Source organism: Haliotis rubra, unplaced genomic scaffold, assembly GCF_003918875.1.
Source record: "Haliotis rubra isolate DU_JTF1 unplaced genomic scaffold, ASM391887v1 Scf206, whole genome shotgun sequence".
Lineage (NCBI taxonomy): Eukaryota > Metazoa > Mollusca > Gastropoda > Lepetellida > Haliotidae > Haliotis > Haliotis rubra.
In genome coordinates, this window is record NW_025766070.1 from 807,414 (window position 1) to 832,341 (window position 24,928).

The window sequence follows — 24,928 nt, forward strand, 5'->3', positions numbered from 1 at the left end:
ACCAGTGAACAATGTATTTATCTTACCAAACACCTCAATGTTAATTTGTAACTGTTTGAAGCACGGGTATCAGATCATAATAAGGAGGCAATTAGCCAATACCGACAACCAGACGACAAGAAAAACAAAGTTAGAGTTATCTCCCTTCCATCGATTTGCATTCGCAAAACATCGGTAATTTCAGTTTATCATACGTGACTCAATTATTGGAAATAAAGAATTACTAACATGAAGTACCAAATGAATTCATACAGTTTGGCATTCCCAGCAGGTAACATAGAAAATGTTACTTGCTTGTAAGTGGGGTACATTGAACGTAATAGAGCACTCAGCCAATCAGTAAACAACATTTTTGTGTGAGGTAAGATAATGCCAGATGTTCCTGGCCATTTTACCCTTATCAGGTTTAGTTATACAATGAAAAAAAGTTAAAGATTCTTTCATATTACAGTTGTGAATCTGTCTTGGTTCAGTAATAAATAATTGGATGTTCTTTAGTTGTTTTTCAGTGGTACGTTTACAACAATGCATATTCTTCAAATGTCTTTGTCTGTGGTCAGTATCTATCAAAGAAGTTAAAGATCACCTGATTCTTTCATATGACAGAAGTTAATCTGTCTTGGCTCAGTAATTAAATGCAGCTGGATATTTCTTATCCTCTTTTGAGTAGTATATTTAAAACACAATGCATATTTGTAAAATGTCTGTGTCTGTGGTTAGTATCTGTTGAAATCCTGTCACGTGTCAGTGTCTGACAAGGTTGTCATATTATGATTCCCTTATAAGGGGCCAGTCAGTAGTGTTGACAAAGATCAGGGCCTCCTTTCACAAAGCACTAAGGTGATCGTAAGTCATTAAGGTAACCTTAGTGCAATGTTAAAGAATGGGAGTTAAGGTTAACCTTAGTAAAGGTTGCTTCGTGAAAGGAGCCTAGGAGTACGACAACAATCAGAATGACCAGTGACGATACTTTGTCTGTCATGCTGATATTTATGGTAATAATTGGATTGGTGGTCAGCAGAGCGCTTACTGGGAGATAGAACACAGTGCCAGATTTGTACATCTTAAACATGTACCTTTATTGAAACTTCTAATTGACAATTAAAGATTTGTATATACCGGGTATGTAAAAATCACAGGATTGCTCACAAAGAATTTTTTTAGATACTTAGGCAGAGGTACAGATAAGCTGCATATCTGCGTAAATTGTGCAAATATTTATGTGAAATTTCAATTCTTACGCTTGACTTTTTGTAAATACTCAATAAATTTGATCTTACATGCGTACACACAAAAACGTCGAATCATAGCTTGCGCACCGGTGCATAGATGAAATAACTTAGGTATATTCAGAGGTTCTATTTCAACACATGAACTTGGCAACTTGCAGTCTTTCTTATTGTTTCTCATATTACAGATCCAATATAAATAACATTTAAACTTGATTATATTTTTACAATTAATGAAAAATGGCAAAATACCCAACTGAGTTTGAGTGAGGTGGGTACAATTTAGTTGGTTACCCAAAGGAGGTGAGGTGAAATTGGGTTTAACATCTTACTTGAGAATATTTCGCTCACATGACGACGTGCTTGCGTGTGTGTGTTTATGTGTGGCTGCTTGTACTAGCCCAGACTTAAGCTTGTTTTATAGTGCTAGCCCACTGAGATACCATGCCGCAGTGAAGCATGAATACCCCACTCAGACACATTATACTGACTCCGAGCCGACCAGCCCTTCTTGTACCCATTAATGCTGATCGCCAGGCAGGGACCAACAAGTACCATATTTTACCGTCTTTCTGTATGACGCGGTTGGGGATCGAACCCGCGACCTTCCGCTCTCTGGGCGGAGGCTCTAACCACTACACCACGGAGGCGGTCTACTCAAAGGAAAATTAGGATACCCAATTGAGATGAACACAAGCGAGTACATAACTCAAAGACCCAAAAAGTTCTCTGTACCTCTGCTAATGCAAACTGATTCATACTTCTCAAAAGAAATCAAAGAATGTCTGATATTTTCAGATGACTATGTTCTTTAACTGACTGACTGACTGAATTTGGTTTTACGCCGCTTTTAGCAATATTCCAGCAACATCACGGCGGGGGACATGTTCTTTAACATTTTTGAGTAGTATTTAATCAATGACAAATGTTATGCTGGTCAGTTGATTGCTTGCACTGGTGGCTGGCTCATCTCAAGGTCGCTTCTGCAAATTAATCTGTTAACTTATTGTACAGAATTTCTTTTTCGATTTGGCAAACTATAATCGTGTGGAATTTCAAGGTCGATCGATGGCCCTGTTAAAAATCAATTGTTTCACTACTATAATCATGGCACAAGTCCTTTTCTTGTCCCGATGGCCAGAGCAGCTCTCAGTAATCACTTCTGCCTGTAAACATAGTAATACTTGTGAAGTGAACTCGGTGGCAATTATGAAACCTATATAAACACAAAGGCCTGAAATAATCTTACGGTGAGGCAGTAATTGCCGCTTCCACAATGTCACATCGGTAATTTGGCAGCTATTTGTGGCGCGAATATAACTGGAAACAACCACATAGATCGATGTAAAGGGTTGGTTTGGTTGTTGTTTAAAGCCGTAGTTGGCAGTATTCCAGCTAAATGTAAATAATCAAGTCTGGACCAGACAGTCCAGTGATCAACAGCATGAGTATTGATCCATGAAACTGACACGTAGAACATAATGTTTGTAAGTAGTAGTGGACAGAAATGTTATGCTATTATGTTCACATGTCCAGGTGTTTGATTTGAAAATCATTTCTATATTAATTACTATAAATTCAGCAACTGATCAGTAAACAGTATTTTATCCCCAGCATGATGATACATGTTACACATCAATTCAGGTGCAAGAAATTCTCAAGAGGTTAACACAATATTTTTGTAGGCATTGTTTAAATGGGTTTATTAGGTAATAAAGAGGGCATCATGATGGATAAAAGAATTATATTGGATGTTTGAATTTATTTAGATTGAAAAAAAAGGTTATTTTAGAAGAATTTCATGTTATGAATTGTTTAGAAGGGCACACACAACTTGGTATACTGACAAAGCTGTATCTGTCAAGGCTCAGGTGTTGAGCAAATGCTTATGGCTGTCCTTGGGCATGTATTATATATGATCTCATTTATTTTAATCATCAAGGTTGACAGTAATTAGAAACAAATTTAAACGACTATTTTGCTGATCTTAGGATATTTGGCCTTTATGATACAAGTATACAAAAATGTAGCCATTTATCTTTGCTTTGGTAATGCTGATGGTGTAATCTGCATTCATACCTTACAGAACTACATGGGTTTTGTCTGTAGTATAGAGTAGACCGACATAGTACAATATGACAACTTTGTTTTAACAATCAATATACAGTGAGTGGGAGATAATACCTACTGATTTACCTTCCTGAAAGTAAACTGATTGGAGTTGACAATAATCGAACCTAGTCTATTATATATGAGCTCCATCCTTGGGCCAGATTCCTCAAGTTCAGACTGACACAACCTGATACAACACTCCCCCACCCATGTGCACTGCACATCACAGGGATACGCTGTCTTTCATTACAAGCCACAGCTTGTTTTCCCAGTGATGGTTGTTTATCTTTAGGAGATGGTGTATGGGATATGTAGTGTTTATTCATGCATCTCCATGGAGATTTGGAGAAAGTAAATAAACCTCATGCCAATCTACGTTCCATAATTAACCTGGTTATTTGTATGAAGCATGAGTGTGATCCAAGATTGTTGGTTGTCTAGTGTCTATTTGACAGATGTGCATTTTGATTAGTTTTGAAAGTTTGGGTTCTTGCTTTTGTTTTTGTCACGTTAAATACAAGTGTAACATTTGTTTTTATGTATCTTAAAATGTTTAATTTTTTATGTCTTTTGTCATATGTATATGATTGTATATATCCTTGTATATGCTTTTTCAAATTTTGATGTTTTATGATTTTGATATGATTGCATTTACAGCATTTGTCTCCAGGGAATAATCAAGTTTGTATTTATACTACACTTAATAAGTTAGAGTATATTTGATTCACTCACATGACAGATGAACGATAGCAATAGGAATGAATTAGGTGTTCTTTACTTCTTTTGAGTTGTATATTTCATTAATCGAGCATTGTTGGGTGAAGGTGTTTATTATCACTTATTTTTCTTCTTGTGGACATGTTAATTAAGCCACCTATAGCGTCACAGGTTCTGCTTCTGGTTCCATCAAATGGGGTCCAGCTCCTTTTGGAGTTTTATACAAGTCAAGATTGCTCCTTGGTCTAGTGGATAGAGTGTCTAACTGGAGCAGTGAAGGTTGATGGTTCAATCCTTGATCACGGTACATGTTGTTGCCTAGCCTGGCACTCAGCATTGAGGGAATAAGACAGTTAGTCCGTATAGTGTTTCTGAGGGAGATATACATATTTAACCACGGCATGGTATCTCAATGGGATGGCACTATAACTCAGAGCTAGTACAAACAGCCACATACAGATGTATGTACATTCTTGTCGAATAAGATCTAGCTCCTTTTGGAGATTCATACATGGCTTAGTGGATAGTGCGTCTAACTGGAGTATTGAAGGTCCATGACTCAACCCTTGATCATGGTACATGTTGTTTCCTAGCCTGGCAGTCAGCATTGAGGGTATGAGATAACTGATAGGTTAGGTTGGTATAGTGTTTCTGAGGGAGATATACATGTAAAACCACAGCATGGTATCTCAATGGGATGGCACTATAACACACAACTAGTACAAACCAGGGGTGGAAATAACTTTAAAATTGCTAGTGTACTCCGGTACAGTGGCACATGTAAAATCACTTGCCCTGATAATTTTTCCACTATACCGGCCGTTTTCTTGTTGATTTTATAAAATAAACAACATAATTAACATTGGAAAGTCAACTGGACACCGGTACAGTGTGATATACAAATTTGCTTGCCAGACAGAAAAAAACACTGGACTCGGACGTTGGGCAATGGGTTATTTCCACCCCTGACAAACAGCCACATACAGATGCATGTACATTCCTAACATAGTGTATTAACCCATTTCAACACCACCATCATACATGGTAGGGCAGACAAATTTGACTACCTATGTGAATTTCTATGATACTTTGCATTCTTTACACTATATATCAGAAGGAAGTCAGATCTTAGCAGAGGTTTTACACAACAAATTAATTTAAACATAAGAGTCTTTCATGTTTTAGCATGCTTGAAAATGTGATGTCATGGCTGTTCACCATCGGTGTCACAGTATTCAGTAAGCAGATTTCCTCCATGGAGATTTAGGTTAAAATTGGTCCTAACTAACCTATGTTTGTCATAAGTGACCATAGATGAGTGAGTGAGTTTGGTTTTACGCCGCTTTTAGCAATATTCCAGCAATATCACGGCGGGGGACACCAGAAATTGGCTTCAAACATTGTACCCATGTGGGGAATCGAACCCGGGTCTTTGGTGTGACGAGCAAACGCTTTAACCACAAAGCCACCCCACCGCCCGACCATAGATGAGTGATTTCTTTTGGTTGCATAACAACGTTTAGCTACATTATCAGAGGGAAAGACAGATACTTGACATTGGCTTCACACATTGTGCCTATGTTGGCCAGTCAAACCCAGGCCTCGACTACCAACTAGCCCGAGGAGGTGGTTTAAACAATTAGGTATTTAGGCTTGCTTGATTGTGTATCACCGAATCAATCACTGATTTGACCGGTCCAAATTCAGGTGTTTACAGGGGCTGTTACACACCTAGAATATTGCTGACTGCAATGTTAAATAACAAGCAAACAAAACACTTCTATACTTACCATCAAAAGTTTACACTCACTATGCATTATGTATATTTATATGGTTACATCGAAGATTGATTTCTCCACTAACTTGGGGAACCAACTGCAAACCTTATGCAGATGAATTGGACGAGGATCATGCATCAAATTGCTGAACAGCATGTGCAAATATCGTGCAAGTGAACAGCTGCATTTTGGTGTAAAGAGCTGTTAAGAATTTGCCAATTTATCACTGATTTTTGTCATTTATTGAACTCATGACAATAAATCTTTTCAATGTTACGAATTTGGTTTACAATACATCAGTTCATTAGTAAAAAGTACCTTTAAACAGTATGGAATATTTTGCAAAATCTAGTTTAGAACAATTGCCTGAAGAAAGTGGCTATATTTACACTAGTGAGTCTAAACTTTGGAAGGGGAAGGTATATATGAATGGAATATGTGAACAGAACAGATTCCTGTATATGAATGAGTGAGTTGGGTTGGGTTTTGTGCTGCATTTATCAATATTCCAGCAATATCACCATGGGGGACACCAGAAATGGGCTTCACACAATGTGCACATGTGGGGAATCTAACCTAGATCTTCGATGTGATGAGCGAACGCTTTAACCACTGGGCTACCCCACCTCCCCTCCTGTATGTGAAGTGACTATTCCAACAAAAGAAATGTCTATATATGAACTGAGTATTACGTAGAATCTTCACCAATGTTAAATGGTTAAGGACTGGCTTCTGTACAATGGTAGTTCTTATTTCTGTAGCATGAATATAGATGTATAAGCATGAAATGAACGGCAGGTCGCAGCACCAAAATGGAAAGCAATACCTTTAAATGCATTTCTTGAATTTTGAGATTCCAGCAAGGGTGATGAGGACTTTCAGTGCTAGGAAAATTGATTCCAGTTCTCTAAATTTCATTTTCTTCCCAAAAGAATTATTTGCCAACCCGGTAGTCCTGAGCACACATGGCTTTGCTCTGCAGGGAATCTGTTTAATTATGTGTTGTCTTCAAACACTCTCTTGAGGATTCAGTTCTTCTCCATTTTCGTCTTGACTGACAGAGCCAGAAGTGAAAAGTAGTTGACGATGTGAAAACTGGAGGAAAAACTGGGAATAATTTGATTTCTGCATCTCGGCTGCCGCACTGTCCCTGAAGACTGGGTTATGCATTTAACAGTCATTCTGTATGCATGTACAATTTGTGTTATTCTGTGGGTGGGTGAAATGAAGGCTGCCTCCTCCGGCAGGTCAGGAGAGAAGGTTTCTTTGATGTGGAAACTGTGGCTTTGAAGCTTTGTGAGCATTTGCTGTCATGTTGTTGAAAGTATTCGAATTTTTAAACAGTTTGATGTACAGTTTGATGCTCATATTCGCTTAATTCCAGCGTTAACAGTTTTTTGGAAAGAAATGCTAGGACTGGCAAGTCTTTATGGATGATCCACTTCTTTATTGTTCAATAGCGAGGGTCGGTGGGGTAGCCTAGTGGTTAAAGCATTGGCTCGTCACGCCGAAGACCCGGGTTCGAATCCCCACATGGGTACAATGTGTGAAGCCCATTTCTGGTGTTCCCCGCCGTGATGTTGCTGGAATATTGCTAAAAGCGGCGTAAAACCAAAACTCAGTCAGTCAGTCAATAGCGATGTTTGGGTATCGATACTTATACTGTTTTCAAGCATGAGGTGGTGAATGGAGACAGCAGTATGTATACCATCCCAAAAATGTAGGGGATATTGGATTTACAAGATTGATAAAATGCAAATGATGAAGCCAAGAAGGAAACAGATGATGAAGATAAATTTAAGGGAAAATATGACAATTTATTCCATTCCTTTGGAAATGTTTCATCTGTATGGATATATTACTTTTTCTCATATGCATTGGCATTGGCTAGTGGTATGCTCGCAAAATGGAATATCCCCTTCTTTTTTTGGATGGTATAAATAGGGTACATGAGGGCTGACAGGAAGGTTGAAAGAAATGCTGCCAAATGGTTTCAACAATTACTTCAAATTATGTTTTACTTTAAAGAAAATAGCAGAGATTTGCTGCGATAATTACACCCTTAAAGACATTAAGATTTTCAAAGCATATGTACAACTTGAGAAAAAAAACTGTGTGTAAGTGTGTGAATAATTGATGTCACGGCAGGAAAGTGCCCTTGTGTGTATGTGAAATGTTACGCCAGGAACATCCTTAAGGGAAAAACCTTTTGCTGAAATGTTACCAATGTGACCTAATGTGGATTACCAATCAATATTTGATGGTAGGAAGGCTCCCAGACAAATTTACCAGACTCTGTCATCACAGAGATATTGATTGTCCAGCTTGTCCTGAACATACCTACACAGTTGTTGGCCTATTGAATTAAATAAAAAGGAAGGAGAGTGCATAGGACAACATAATTCTGTACTGACCCATGACCAAGGGTTGCAGCACAGACCAGAATGTCACAACTTATGATGAATTAAGTGAGTATGGTTTTATGCCGCTTTTAGCAATATTCCAGCAATATCGCGGCGGGAGACACCAGAAATGGGCTTGACATATTGTACCCATGTGGGGAATCAAACCCAGGTCTTCAGCATAATGAATGGATGCTTAAACCATTAGGCTACCTTTAATGGACATGTTCGGTACAATAATGTACACTATATGTCACTCTTTTCAGAAATAAACTCTGTAACGATTACTCTTTCTCAGTGAAGTAGAGATTCAGGTACTTTTGGGGGTTTAGTCATTCTCAGAATCAGGTACCTAATCGCCAACTCCCAAAGTCATCAATCTCACCCACTCAGTGACCACAGCTTCCACAAAATTGAATGGAAATGAACCCTGGCTGAAATTGTTAAACAGAAGATAACATAAGAAGAACATAGCTGATCTTTGCATGGGTCTTTGGAGTATGTGTGGTTCTGATAAATGTAGAAGAATCTGGTTTGGTTTCATTTTTAATGTACAGTGTTGCATGTGTGGGATTTTATTACGAATAATAATTCTTCAACACATACGGCCATGATTGATTTTACTATTGTACAGCAGAGTCTAGACAGGAAGTACAATATATTATTAGGGAAACTGAACAGGATTCACATGTCACAAATTTGTCAATTTATGTCCATTTCATAGAGATCCTTTCTTAGTGATACGACTAATAGCATGCTAATACAATGCTTTCAGTTGTAAGATTTTTCTGCATAATTCACATTAGTCTTTAATCCATGACACAAATTCTAGAAGCATCATGTATATTGACAAGAGAGATATATCATATACACTCATATAACCTGCATGAGCACAAAAGGCCTGCTTCTGAGTGAGTGAGTGAGTTGAGTTTCACGCCGCACTCAGCAATATTCCAGCTATATGGCGGCAGTCGCCTACTTGTGTCCTAATTATACCACTCCATTTTTTATAGGAATATATCTTTTTATACATTATACTCAAAGCTTATTCTTATATGTCAACTGTATATTTAGATATATCTGATATATGGGGTTATCACCATTGCATATAATCACTGTTTAACCGACACATATAAAGAGAGATTTAATTTGGACACATGATACTCGCAAAGAAACAGTTCCAGTCTAGTTTCATCAGGAATCTTAACACAAGTTTTTAGTTGTGAAGTTGGTTTCTTTTCTAGTGATTGGAGTGATTATAAGTATGATGTCTGTGTAAACCTTGTTTGTTATACTTGTGAAGATGTTGTGTAGACTTAGAAGTAGCAATAGCCTTGGACCAAATACTTGTAGCCTTATGTTTTTCAGTAGTGCCAAAAATATTTGTGCTTACTTACTGAAATAGTCCTTTTTGTATCATTTCGGTAGATTTGTGTTAAATGTATTGATTGTGATCAGCTCATTACTCAGGAGGAATTTTACTAAACTCTGGTTTCAGACAAGTGGCAATTGTCACAGACAGTTAGCATAATGTAGAGTGTTGTCGGCATGAGATAACAATGCTGACTGTGGAAACTGTCCCAGGGATTATGTTCTTGGACATTTGTTAGGGGAATCAAGTGAATTAATTGTTTGTTGTTCGTCTACTTCAGGATGTTCCTCCGGACATCTCAGTGTCTGTGTTCGTGCTGGAACAAGCCCTTTCGGTCCACGCTCTACAAGAGATGGTCACCTCTACATCCCAAGATTCCAAAGTAAGTCCTTCTTTGAGTGGATAATTTGTCTCATGAAATCGACAAGCTCATCTCCAGTTTTGAACAATTTCTTGCACTTTTGAATAAATTCTAATCTCTTGACATTTAGTTTTTAGTTTCAAGGTGTTGACACATAATCAAATCCTGACATCCCGCATCACTTCTGTTTGATTGCTGTTCTCATTGTTAGCTAGTTTGAAATTGTATTCAACAGAAAACTGTAGACACTTTTAAGTATATGTGGACCATATTTGTTTCTTTAGCATTCTTTATGCTTAGTAGATTGACAAGGGGCATGCTTATTAAATCCAGAGACAATAAATTTAATATGCTCTCAGAGATCAAGCTGGTGTGAACAATGATATTTTAGACATTGCTGGAACAAACATGTTCTGACAATAGTCAATGTATACAAGAAAAATGTGCAATGTATACAAAAGATTAATGACTGCTATGTAGATTTTCATTCTTAGATGGGGGCCATATACATATTTTACTGACAGATGGCCTGGAGGATAGGCAGAGTGAGCTTATAGGTGCAGGGCTCTGATTACTGTTTGTCAAAAATGTTTGTTGCTTAAGTTGGGTCAATGTTGTTGGCACTAGTGTGGAGGTGTAAGTGGATTCAAACCAACTACTGGTCACTGGTAGTACGTGTTTGTGGATGTAGCATGACAGACTGCAGAAACACTAAATCTGTATGTACTTTAAAACAATTGACCTTTCTTCGTTCCAGGTAGCCCAATCTGGTCACAGAACATTGTTGTATGGTCATGCAATTCTTCTCAGACATCTCCATGGAAACATGGTGAGTTTTCATAGCACTTGTAAATTGTTGTCATTTAAACCATGAAATCATTGTCAGGACTCCGTATTTGTATACGGATGTCCTGTTGTCATGATGTGGTCAATATACATACTGCTTATAAACCATTGTCTAATGACCATGGAATATGTCAGTATGCAATGTTCTTCTAAACTGTCGTCATGGAAACAGGATCGGTGTACATAGTGCTTGTGAACTGTTGTTATGGAAACATGGTCAGTGTACACAGTGCTTGTAAACTGTTGTTATGGAAACATGGTCAGTGTACACAGTGCTTGTAAACTGTTGTTATGGAAACAGGATCAATGTACAAAGTGCTTGTAAATCATTGTTGTCTGAACATATTAATACTACAGCCTTCACTGCTTGAAACTTGATAACATCTGATGTCCAAGATATTTTTATTGATAACATCTGTCTTCATCATTGAAATGTTGACACCTGTTGGTGTCATCTTTGATTCTGCTCACGTGTCAACCATCAGTGACGAGTGAACAGGGCTATTTACAGAGCAGTGCACAGAAACACGATCCTTGACACACTTTCAGTGGAACTTTTGTAAACAGTTAGATGTGCATTGATCTGGAAATTATGACTTATTGTGTGTTTCTGTTTTCAGTATCTCTCCTGTCTTTCAACCAGTTCCTCCAATGACAAACTCGCCTTTGATGTCGGCTTGCAGGAAACTGCAATTGGTTAGATACATTTTACATTTTCTTGAAACATGAGAGTCGAAAATTGAAATATGTGACAATATGGCGCGCTTATATTAGGAAAGCAAAAAAAGTAATAAATATATCTGAGTGTATGAATTCAAATATATTTAAACTATTTATATTTAATTTTGTAAAAACATTTTTTGGTATAATTACAAATGACTTTCTAGTACAACTTCACTGAACTGTGTTAATGTTTCGATTTAAGTACACATTTTGTGGGCTACAATTTTAAAATTCTACAGGTGTGAAATATTGTTTGTGAATGTTTACCTGCTGTGTTGCCAGGGGAGTCATGTTGGTGGACAATCCATCCCGCTTCCAAACAAAGATCTGAGGGAGAGAAAGTACGTGTTGGGGATGATCTCATCCTTGTCAGCGTGTCCTCAGAAAGATACCTGGTAGGTGTTGAAAACACAAAGACAAGACCATGCCTGTGGACTTCCTCTGCTCAACAATATCTGAACTTTGCATTATTGCAGATTTTTTAAGCAGATTTAAAAGTAAAATCATTCCTTGTGTTCACCTTTTTCTTCTGTGAAAAAGAACACAGTGTGCCTACAATATGTAATTTTATTGATTGAAAGACTTGGTTTTTTTTTTAATATTTAATTCATCTGAGTCTGATTTGCAAGTAAAGATGGCTGCTGATTATCATCCTTGCCAGTTCAGATAAATGGAATAAGATCATCACAGAACAGTTGAGGCTATAATATCTGAAAACAGTTTGGCTATTTTATTAAAGTTATCGTCCAAAAAGGCAGGATAGCAAGGATTATTGTGGTTTGCTACTGAATAACTATATATCCGACCCTTTAATTGGATGTGTCATAAACTGACCTCCATGATGTCCATGCGGCAGCCATGCTTATCTGCACTTCATTTACACAGGACTGTATGATATTTATCATGATACATAATATCATATTGATAGTTTACCATCTAATTTTGTTTTTTTGTTACGTTTCACACAGCCATATTCCAGCTATGTGATGTGGCCAGTAACAATTATTACCTGGGCCAGACAAACCAGTGATTGCTGTTGTTCCTAAACCTGACCACCTGATCCAGTTGGTTGACTCTCCCAATAAGCATAGTTGTCTGCGAGTCAGTTCTGACCAAGAGATTCTTTGGATTTTACCATTTTGGCAGTTTATTAGTATTGTGCACTTGGAGAAAACAGTTCATTCATGAAGTTAACTGTTTCACTGTTTCAGCACATCGGCAGCGGCTCTGCAGTCATAGCATCGTTCCAGCAGACTCTGTGGACAGTGGTGCCTATGTGTTCTGGAGCTGTCAGGACAAAAGCCCTAGGTAAGACACAAGTGTTCATACTGATGCTTGTCATGGTCAACACACTGCAGCAAGTAATCACATCGATGTACCCTGTGGCTTCCAGGACAAAATGTAGCAACCTTGAGGAACTCATCACACTGAAGGGGCGGTGGGGTAGCCTAGTGGTTAAAGCGTTCGCTCGTTCAGGCCGAAGACCTGGGTTCGATTCTCCACATGGGCACAATGTGTGAAGCCCATTTGTGGTGTCCCCCGCCGTGATATTGCTGGAATATTGCTAAAAGCAGCGTAAAACCAAACTCACTCACTCACTCACTCACTCATCACTCTGAAATCCTCTGTTTCATTCTGTACATGTTTTTTTGTGTGTGTGATGTCCTTGGCATCATTTTGCTGGAATATAGCTTAAAATGTCATGAACCATATTCACGGAGTCACCCATCATTGACACAACGTCTTGGCAGTGTTGGAGGTGTGTCTAAGTGACCATGAGTTACCTGGACAAAATATCTATAGCTGTAACGTTAGGATAATTCTTATTAGACGTTTCAAGCGAGGCACCATTTCTTGCACTATGAAAGCAGAATCATGGCGTTGGACAACAGTTGAGGCTGGAAACTGAAACTTAAGTAATCTATGTGAGTAAGCATGTTAACTGTTTCTGTTTCAGCCAATGTGTTTGGTGGAGATGTGTTGAGACTGTTCCATGGACACATGGACGAGTGTCTCACAATACCAGAAGCTGGCAGTGAAACTGAATTCAAGTAAGATGCAGTGAAATTCAGCTTCTGAAATTGAACATAACTTCATCATCTGTTTGTAACCTTCCTTTGTAGAATGCCATTTTACTATACAACTTTACAGTAATATTGTATTAAACATGGTAGCATTACCAGAAACAGACTGTAATAATTTTACTTATATGGCACTCAACTCCACGCTGCACAGGCATGCTCTAAGTGTATACAAAATGACAGGCATTATCACCCAGGATGACCCAAGCTGCCAAGGTGCAAGAAGGTTAAGTCCTATGACTTATTCCACCGTACTACTGTAGATAGTGTATATCATGTATTTTGTGTTGCAGTGCTGTGATGTATGAGACTGGAGCTGTATGCAGCCATGCTAGATCTCTGTGGCGACTTGAACACATCAGGACAAAGTAAGGACCTGTTTCTGAGTCCCAGAGTCGTACAGGTCTCCTGGGCTGATTTGTTACAGCAGTCATTTGTTTGTTTGTTGCTTGACGCAACACTCAGCAATATCCCAGCTATAGGTGTTGGTCTGTAAATAATCGAGTCTGGAACAGATTGTTTACTGATAGACATTGGTATTGATTTCTTCAACTGGGATACGATGACATGCATCAGCGAACCTGACCACCCGATCCCATTAGCCCCTTCTTACAACAAGAGTTTCTGAAGACCAATTCTTCATGTGTTGCCATAGTAGTGAACTGTCTGTGGAGGGTATAGTGATTTACCGAACAAGTTATTCAGAAAAGTGAATTCTGGAAAACAGCAGTTATCTCCCTTACTTCTTATCAACTTATCACACAGTCTGCTAAATCACAGGAGGATGTAGATATTTTATACATTGTCATGATGTAGAGTAACTGCAGGAGGCTTGGTAAAGATGATCAGGAAACTATTGATATATGTGACCTTCTGATTGTGTCAGTGGATTAGGGGCGGTGGGGTAGTCTAGTGGTTAAAGCGTTGGCTCGTCACGCCGAAGACCTGGGTTCGAATCCCCACATGGGCACAATGAGTGAAGCCCATTTCTGGTGTTCCCCGCCATGATATTGCTGGAATATATTGCTAAAAGCGGCGTAAAACCAAACTCAGTCAGTCAGTGGATTAGGTGTGACTATTGAGCAAACTATCATTTCCATTTTCTTTAGATGTTTTATGTCATGCAAACATTGTCATGCTTGTGTATTTTATCCCATGTGATATGTTATATCTGACTGTTGGTTACGGCATGTATTTACTACCTTGTTGCAGATGGGCTGGTGGTTTCATGGGATGGGGACAGCAGTGCAGAATTCGCCACGTAACATCTGGCCGCTACCTGGCGGCCGTCAACGAGAACCAAGTTCACACCGTCCATCGTAGCCATGCGTCAGAGGAGAGCACAGCATTCTTTGTCAGGCAGTCAAAGGTGAAAACAGCAGTTAGAGTAGCTGCCATAATTTTCTGAATCTTATGATGGGATTCAAACCACAGATCTTCTGATCTGAGGTCGGACACCTTATCCACATGACCAAACTCCATCAGCAAGTTAACATGGATATGATTTTTAAGATAACTTCATGTTGTGTGTCATTAGGAACTTTCATGCAGGAAGGCAGTTAGTATCCCTCAGCTGTACCAATTAAATGCCACTTTGTGCAAATACTAATGCTCAAAGTGAACATACTTATGGGAGAAGTCTGTTTAGTTTTGTGCAACAATTCGTAGAATTCTGGCAATATGACAGTTAGAGACATCAGAAATTGGTTTCAGATTGTACCCATGTGGGAATCAAACAAAGGCTAAAGCCTGACAAGTCAATACTTTGGCATGAGGGCTATCCCACAGCCTTATAGGCTAAAGACAAAGTACCCAATAATCTATTTTTGCTACCATCTAGTTTGTTAAATGCTATTGTAATCTTCATGCATTATGACCTGATACCCATTTAAGCAAGTTAATTGTTAATGCCTATCAAAACACCTACCGAAACCTCTCCTTCAAGACATATGTTATCATTCATAGACTGATCTGGATACATTTTATACAAGCTAATGGCTAAAGTCAGTGTTATGGTAATATATAACCCGTCTCAATTATCCACTTCCGTGATGTGTCACATGGATCTGTGACTATCAGTTATGACACCAGGTGTTTGCCTTGTTGATTGTTCATTTGGTAGATGTGATGTTAAGCTGTCCATGATGTTGTCTGCTGTAGGATGACAAGAAGATGTCGGAGGGTCATGAGGACGAGGGCATGGGTCGCCCTGATATCAAGTACGGAGACTCCATGGTCTTCATCCAACACTGTTCCACCAGTTTGTGGCTCTCCTACCAGACATTTGAGACAAAGAAGAGAGGCATTGGCAGAGTGGAAGAAAAGAAAGTAAGATTAAAGTTCTCATGACTTGAACAGTTAACTAAATCTGAAATGTACATTCAAACTTGGTACAAGTGGACTGTTTCTCCCAATATCCAGCCGTGCTTATAGTTTATAGCTGTTATGTTGCAGCAAGATGTTCGCAATGAAAGCAACACACATTCCACCAAATATACTACTCAAAATATGTTAGGGACCACCATGTTCTTTCATATTCCTCTAGTTAATATGACATGAATATTTTTTGTTATTTGTAATTTTTTTACTTTACTCTTTTCAATCTGACATGGCATTACAGATAAGCTAAGGAAATATTAAATAATCAGAAGTTGTTAACTTCTGTTGTGTCATAAATATCAATGTTTTATTGGCTACTACCTTTGGTCTTCTACTCAGGAAGATGATGTGCTAGACCCGCATAGTCTCATCAAATATGTCTATTGATATAAATGATGATCAACTTGGTATATTATGCAAATGTATGATCAGAGCAATTGAGTGAGCTCTCCTCTGAAACACGTCTCCATCGGAAAGGCAAGTAAAATCTGTCGGAGCTCATCATTAGCTAAATCTTGGTGTTCTCCATTATAACCAGCAGTGTTGCCGTCACTGATCAAGTCATTAGTCAGGCAGAAGACAGGATTCTCAGGTCTACCGTAACATGTTATTTTATGGATGTAACAAGAACTGCGACTAGATGTGTTTCTTCTTGTTGTCAGGCTGTGATGTTGGTTGAGGGTCACATGGACGATGGTTTCACCTTGTCGAGAGCCCAGGAAGAGGAGTCGCGATCTGCTCGCGTCATCAGGAAGTGCCAGTCGCTATTCACAAGATTTAACAAGTGAGATACCTTGCTTTTTCTCTGAACTGTCGTATGCAGGTTAGATTTGGGTTAGAACTGGTCTTTTTAGAATTCATGCTTGTCGTAAGAGGCAGCAACAGGATGCAGTGGTCAGGCTTTCTGACTAGGATGTTATCATATCTGAATTGTATGGATAGATGACATCAATCACTAGATTGTCTTGTGCAGACTTGTTGATTCTTCAAATCAGCAAAGATCTTGGAATATCTGGGTTGCATTGGTCTTCATCAACACATGCTTGTCATAAGACATGACTAGGTGGTTGGGCAGTCAGGTTCACTGACTTGGTAGACACATGTCATTGTATCCCAATTGTGTAGACCAGTGCCCATGCTGTTTGTCTGGTTCAGACGATTATTTACAGACCGCTGACATATAGCTGGATTATTGTGTGGCGTTAAACAAACAAATTATATTTTAAGCCAGCAACTGCATTTTTCCTTACAAAAGTTAAAGATGTTTCCCCGAAATGTTCTGAATGGCATCGTCCTGAGTATTAAACAAACAAATTATATTTTAAGCCAGCAACTGCATTTTTCCTTACAAAAGTTAAAGATGTTTCCCAGAAATGTTCTGAATGGCATCGTCCTGAGTATGACTTTCTGTTTGTTGTATGCAGAGCTCTGGACAGCCTGAAGACAGAAGGTCGGAACTCCCATGCCTGGGGTCGGATAAGCTTATCGGAGGTCATCAAATGTCTGGAGGATCTCATTGACTACTTTGCTCAGCCTGGAGAGGGTGAAGGTTGGTACACCAGGATGTTTTTAATCTGTGTAAGGTTGACAAACCGGAATATGGTTTTCAAGGATATCCTGATATGTTTCACACCTTGTTAAAGGCTGTGAATGTGTATTTTCACTATTACTGAATTGTGTCTTGCTTATTTTCAGAACATGAAGAAAAACAAAATAAACTTCGTGCTCTACGCAACAGACAAGATCTGTTTCAGGAAGAGGTAAGGTACATTTGGTTGTGGGATATAAATAATCTCATGAAATGAACGAATTGTTTTTGCTCAGATAATGCTTTGTGAAATCTGAGTTACAGAGATTTCACAATAAAATTGACGTCACCAATCTCCGGCACTGAAACCTGTTTACTTTTTACTTGAAAAACACTGTTTATTACTGTTTACAAACTGTAAAAAGTTGGAAGATTGATAGGAAAGATTTTATCCTTGTGTGAAATATATTAACATTTTGATACAAAATAAAATTCGGTTCATTATGAGTGTGTTTGTTATAAACAGTTTCTGGATTGACATTGTGATGCTGTTCTGTTATCAGTGAAAGGACAGATGATGATGAAACATTATTGTTCACTTTGAAATGTGATTTGCAGGGTATGATTGCTCTCATCCTTGAGACAATAGACAAACTGAGCCAGTACAAGAGTAAACAGAAATTTGCCCACTATGCTGGAGAGGATGCAGCCGAGAGCTGGGACGACATCTCCTCCTATCTGTATCTCTTACTGGGTAGGCTTTGATACTTGTTTTGTATCAGGTTCTCTGGTATTCATCTATAGATTAATGTATATCTGTATCACTATATCTCTTTTGGGGAGGACATTAGGCTTTAGCTGGTACTCCATATAGTGTTGTTACTGCATTTAATATTTTTAGAAGATTTGGATTGTTTGGCAAGTGCGCACACCTATGTGGAGCAGGAATTAATGGTACTCAATACTTAAGTTCTAGAATTTTGAGTACTGTTTTGAAATGTCTTTTGGATTTGTATCTGTGGGGTAGCCTAGTGGTTAAAGCATTCCCTTGTCACACCAAAGACCCTGGTTCAATTCCCCACATAGATACAATGTGTGAAGCCCATTTCTGGTCTTCCCGGTAGTGATATTGCAGGAATGTTGCTAAAAGAGGTGTAAAACCAAACTCCCTCACTCCCTCACTTATCTGTTAAAACCCTGTGGGTTTAAGTTAGAATCAGTTCTCAGGACCCGTTGCATATTTTTATTGTGAGATAAAGCAGATGTCCTGAAGAGCATTTTACATTGTTGCAGCGTAATACCAAACTCAGTCACTGTATCTGATCAAAATTAACCTATAGAATCGGGTCTGTCACAAATGCATGGACTGGTAGCGACACATATTGTGAGGCACAAAGGACATGAACAACCACGTGACTTAGATGTTGTGTGTTTCAGCGGCCATGATCCGTGGTAACCGTGCCAACTGTGCCCAGTTTGCTCAGTCCTACCGACTGGACTGGCTTGTGAATCGTCTGGAGAGTCAGCAGTCTTCCAAAGGTGTGCTTGATGTGCTTCACTGTGTGCTTATTGACTCTCCTGAAGCTCTCAACATGATCAAGGAAAAACATATCATCACTATCATATCTCTCATCGACAAACATGGCAGAGACCCAAAGGTGAGTCTGTCTTTTGTAGCACTTGGCGTCCCTGCTGACTTCCAGTGATCTATTTATCCATTTTACACATTGGGGCGGTGGGGTAGCCTAGTGGTTAAAGTGTTCCTTCTTTGAGAGGCATTTTAGAAGCTGTATAGATGAAGGAAAACCAAGTTCTATGGATAGTCAACTTCTTTATTGCAATGAGTGCAACGTTTCGGTGTAGGTACTAACACCGTTATCAAGTAAGTGATCACTGCGTTAAAGTGTTCGCCTGTCACGCCGAGGACCCGGACTTGTTTCCCCACATGTGAAGCCATTTCTGGTGTCCCCCTCTTCTCTCTGTATTATATATTGCTTGCAGCAAGGATCAATGTTCACAATATCAACCACTGGGTGTCTGGTCCAGAATCTGTTAGTTACAGGTCATCATATAGATGCTGTATTTCATTAAGCAACCAATGCACATGAACTAAAGGTATTGTCTAAGTGCTCTGATGATCGTTGAGTGTTGGGGTAGTGGTTAAAGCATTTGCTCATCATGCAGAAGACCCGGGTTCGATTCTCCATGTGGGTACAGTGTTTGGAGCCCAATTCTGGTGTTCCCTGCCGTGATATTGCTGGAATATTGCTAAAAACTATACTCACTTACACTCACACACTATTTTTCACATGTCTTTTACCTTTAACATGCTGTGAGATCTAATTTTAGTGGAAGGTTGAGACAGTTTGACATCATGTGTTGTTTCAGGTTGCAGTAGTTTCAGTAGTTTTAAAATAGCTAATTATTTTGCTTTGTCTCACAATCATGCCATTCAGAGACTTATGCAACTACTGATGTTTGTTGTGCAGGTGCTAAACGTGTTGCGGTCTCTTTGTGTTGGTAACGACGTTGCTGTCCGAACCAACCAGAATCTCATCTGTGATAACCTGTTACCTGGACGTGATCTCCTGCTGCAGACAAAACTTGTTGACCACGTGACAAGGTAGATTGACTTCACACTTCAAATGCAGAACAGAAAAATAAAAGTGATACCTAGTATTACGTGAACATTCTCCATATGACAATGATTCTTTCCTGAGGGGAATATCATAAACATTTTTTCTGCCATCTTGTATCAGGAATTGGCCAGGAAGCCAATAAAATAGTTCACAGCTCTGGATTTTCATCCATTTGAAATTCTGGTACAAACTTATTCACAGTTATCTCGGCCTGTAATATGTGTTGAACAGATCACATGGTCAGGCTCTGTGTTTTGACAATTGCATGTCATCAAGTCATTGCGTCCCGATACCCTCTTTAGGTCACTGATTTAGGAACCTGTGAAGATCCGGGGTAAAATAGGTCTTCAGCAACCCATTCTTGTCATAAAAGGCGATTAACGGGTGGTCAGGCTCGCTGACTTGGTTGACACATGTCATCGGTTCCCAATTGCGCTGATCGATGCTCATGCTGTTGATCACTGGATTGTCTGGTCCAGACTCGATTATTTACAGACTGCCGCCATATAGCTGGAATATTGCTGAGTGCGGCGTAAAACTAAACTCACTCACTCACTGATTTAGGTCAGATCCACGGTCATGTCCCATAAACTGATCTTGGCTCCCATGCTGTACATATTTATGAAAGTCTAAGGAATGGGACCAAGCCTTGGATGTATACAGGTTGTCAGTGAAAAACTGAATAATTCTGAGTCAAGCGATTGCTCACTCTTAAAAGGTGATGTTATGTGGAAATCACACAAAACTGTATATTTTGTTTCTAGTTTGCGACCAAACCTGTTTGTTGGCATCTGTGAGGGATCTCCAATCTACAAGAAGTGGTACTTTGAGGTTGTGATTGTGAACTGTGAGGCCTCAACACACCTCCCACCCCATCTGCGTATCGGGTTTGCCAACACTGAGGGTTTCATGCCCTACCCCGGGGGAGGAGAGCACTGGGGGGCCAACGGGGCTGGGGATGACCTTTACTCTTACAGCTTCGATGGACTCAATCTCTGGACTGGTGAGCTCTTCTTGTTATTACTCCTTTGTTACTTTAGTGAAGAGGTCCACGTCCCCAGAGATGTTTCAGTATCAGTATTGTTATTGGATTTGGTCAGGTGTTTGTTTTCTTACCATTGTTTATAATTGTATTTGCTTCATAATGGCCTTAACATTTAAACTTTGGAAAATATTTTGAGGAAGTCTTAAAGGTATTTCAGATTTTTAGATTTTGCAAGATCTAAACAGGTAAAGTGCTGCACATCTTTTTTGAAATGTGTGCATTTTGTCGCAGGTGGCAAGCCGAAGTGTGTCCGACCAGGAACAGTGAACTTCCAGAAGAATGACATCATTGGCTGTGCCCTTGACCTTTCCATACCACAGATAGTTTTCACAGTGAATGGAGTCAAAGTTCGGGGCATCTTCAAGGACTTCAATCTGAGTGGCATGTTTTTCCCTGTTGTCACTCTCGGAGCCAACATCAGGTCAGTGTTGTGTGGATGTCAGTTCAGTGGTGGTCCTGTGCACAGAGCTCAGGTCACGAATCAGTTGAAGTTAAGCAACGTCGAGTTCGGACAGTCCTTGGATGGATGACCGTGTTTGGTAGCTTGACTCCTGAGAGTTTCTAGGACTTCAGTCCTGGCCACAACGAAGCACATGTGATACATGTGGTCTCACCTTAGGCAAGTGAGTTTGTTCCAAATTGCCTCTGTTCACCCAGCAGAAAATGGGTACCCAGTTGGATAAAGTCATGTGACTATAACCTTCTAGCGCCTAACAGGCAGCTTCCCAAATAGCAATCAGACGTTGGCCCAACATTGGCAACGTTGGCAAAACCATTGCCAACGTTGGGCCAACATCTGAATGCTATCTGGGTTGGGTTATCCAGGGTAATATTAATCACAATCTGATTAAGCACTGCAAGCAATCACTTGGTGTTTGGAGACTGTGTGCTATAAAAGATGACTTTTTATTGTGTGGATGTTATGTCGGTGTTGTGTGGATGTCAGGTCAATTGTTTGATATGTAGTCAGTCAAGTCAGTCATATGAATCTGAAGTTATGATTCAAGGAAATTAACAGTTTTCAACTTGTTTCTCCACAGTATTCGTTTTGTATTTGGCCATGATCACGGTCGACTAAGGTATGGACCACCAGAAGAGCATTCCCCAATCATTGAATCCTTGCCGCCAAAAGAAAAGGTGAAAATTGAGCCATATTTCTACTTTGGGAACCTCACAAAGAACATGCTGAGTGGCCCAACAGAGACAATGGATTACGTCCCCTTTGTGCCAAACCCAGTCACAACTTCAAGAGTAAGTTCAATGAAGTCGACTCAATGTATGATGATAATAATAAACTAATCATTTGATCTTTATTCCCCTCCATTGCACCATGTAACACCACTCATCATTATATTTTCCAAAATTTTACTGCCTGTGTTCCCTTCATTCTTTGCTTAATGATACACACTATCGATAAATAGACCCACTTAACGAATATGTTTAATAGGAATGATGTGAACAGGGCTCTTGTCTAGATTATTGCATAAAAATAGTAAATATATTGAATAAACCTTCCTAACTTGAATGAAACGTCAATTTTTTATTCCTTGTGTCCTGATGACGGCCTTTCTTCTGTAAATTCATTCCATACAACTATTGTATAATGACACGTTATGAATTAACACAAAATCACTTACTCCATAGTGTTTTCTTTCTGGTTTGTTGATTTTGGTATTATTTTGTAGATTCAGCTTCCAGCTTTCATAGAGAACGTGCGAGACAAGCTAGCAGAGAACCTTCATGAGATGTGGGCCATGAACAAAGTGGAGCAAGGATGGACATATGGAGAGGTAGATTGGCTTATGAAGCTTGGGTGATTTGAGCTGTTCAAACCCTAAATTCTTAGAGTGGCATTTTTAGAATTTGGGGAGTCCTTCTTATCTTTGGGGTGGGGTAACCTAGTGGTTAAAGCATTTATTCGTCACGCTGAAGACGCAGGTTCGTTTTCCCACATGGGTACAATGTGCGAAGCCCATTTCTGGTGTCCCACACTGTGATATTGCTGGAATATTGCTATAAGTGGCATAAAATCAAACTCACTCACTCACTTATCTGTTAAAACCCTGTGGGTTAAAGGTAGGATCAGTTCTCAGTACCCATTGCATATTTTTATTGTGAGTTAAAGCAGATGTCCTGAAGAGCATTTTACATTGTTGCTGTGCTAAAGCATGTTTTGACAAATACGCTCTGAAACAGTGAAGATATGACAGTTTTGCATTTACCATAGTCTATATCTGTATTGCATATTTGAATGTTTATTCCAGGTGCGAGATCCAGATCGCAAGAAGAATCCTGCTCTCACATCTTTTGAGAAGGTCCCCATCTCAGAGAAGAAATATGTCATCACAGTGGCCTTTGAAACTCTCAGGTGTGTTGTGTGATAAATAGAGAATTTTGTTAAGAATTTTGAATATTTTCTATTAATACTGTTTGACATTGATGATAAAGAAACAGAATTGAACTATAGTATTTTTCAGTTCTTAATGCAGTAGAGGTTCAACATGCCTATTCATGTAGATGATAGATGTAACTTAAAAAATTGTGTATGAATAAAAAGAAATTAAGTGAACCGAGAGATGATGTTCATTCCCATTATGACTGTAGGCAATAAATTGAGCTACTCAGTGTTGAAAATAGTTATAGCATTTCCAAATTTTCTATGATTCTAAATTTCTTCAGTATTGCCAGACATATGAGTTTAAGATCTTTCTCTGATTGGTATCCTGTGCAAGCACTGACTGATGAAGTTCAACTGTGTATGTAGTGGACAGATGATGTCTTTGCCTTCAGTCTTGTCCACATTGAAACGTAATGTCTGGTTGTGTCCCACAGAACATTGTTAGCCCTTGGCTACCACATCTCCATCAACCCCCAGCAACAACAGAACAACCGCATGAAGACCATCAAGTTGGGCAACAAGTGAGTACTCACAGAGCCTGTCTGAGATAGAATGCTACATGGTCAACTTGTTAGAAAACATTCTATCTGGTTTGGGATATATTATGATATTTATTACTAGGATGCTGTTGCAGTTACCTTAAGCATTTAGGTTCCAGTCACCTCTCTGGATCTGACAAGGGAACAAACCAACCTCTTCTGATCAGAGTAACAAGCTAACACCTCTGGATCTGTCAGAGATAGAATGTGTCAGGTTGTAATGCTTCCAGAGTTATGTCTACAAACCAACCCTTAGATCTGTCTGGGAATGCATGTTACAGGTTACATGTGTCTGTTAGAGCTTCCTCCAGGCTAATGGCTACAAGCCAACTCCCCTGGATCTGTCTGGGATAGCATGTTACAGGTTACATGTGTCTGTTACAGCTGCATCCAGGCTAATGGCTACAAGCCAACCCCCTGGATCTGTCTGGGATAGCATGTTACAGGTTACATGTGTCTGTTACAGCTTCCTCCAGGCTAATGGCTACAAGCCAACCCTTCTGGATCTGTCTGGGATAGCATGTTACAGGTTACATGTGTCTGTTACAGCTTCCTTCAGGCTAATGGCTACAAGCCAACCCCCCTGGATCTGTCTGGAATTCAGCTGAATGATAAGATGGAGGAGCTGGTGGAGCTGCTGGCTGAGAACACCCACAATGTCTGGGCCAAGGACAGGATCAAACATCACTGGACATATGGCCTGAACGAGGTCAGTAAACTTGGTAGATGACTTCAAAGGCACATTTCATTCATCTCTTTGTCGGTTTCTTGGATTGAAA

The 24,928-nt window shown here is 39.3% G+C and overlaps 1 protein-coding gene across 1 annotated transcript in view; it reads left to right on the forward strand.

Moving 5' to 3' along the window:
* LOC124276127 (ryanodine receptor-like) overlaps positions 1 to 24,928 on the forward strand; it is a 202,291-nt gene that overhangs the window by 68,818 nt on the left and 108,545 nt on the right. Inside the window, 22 exon segments of the mRNA XM_046711794.1 lie at positions 9,891 to 9,992; positions 10,729 to 10,800; positions 11,438 to 11,513; positions 11,823 to 11,935; positions 12,752 to 12,848; positions 13,498 to 13,591; positions 13,915 to 13,989; positions 14,834 to 14,990; positions 15,782 to 15,949; positions 16,663 to 16,784; positions 17,425 to 17,549; positions 17,696 to 17,760; positions 18,147 to 18,282; positions 18,966 to 19,186; positions 20,018 to 20,151; positions 20,932 to 21,170; positions 21,444 to 21,633; positions 22,253 to 22,463; positions 22,898 to 23,002; positions 23,477 to 23,580; positions 24,045 to 24,131; positions 24,699 to 24,858. Of these exon segments, the coding sequence (XP_046567750.1) occupies positions 9,891 to 9,992; positions 10,729 to 10,800; positions 11,438 to 11,513; positions 11,823 to 11,935; positions 12,752 to 12,848; positions 13,498 to 13,591; positions 13,915 to 13,989; positions 14,834 to 14,990; positions 15,782 to 15,949; positions 16,663 to 16,784; positions 17,425 to 17,549; positions 17,696 to 17,760; positions 18,147 to 18,282; positions 18,966 to 19,186; positions 20,018 to 20,151; positions 20,932 to 21,170; positions 21,444 to 21,633; positions 22,253 to 22,463; positions 22,898 to 23,002; positions 23,477 to 23,580; positions 24,045 to 24,131; positions 24,699 to 24,858 (2,853 nt within the window).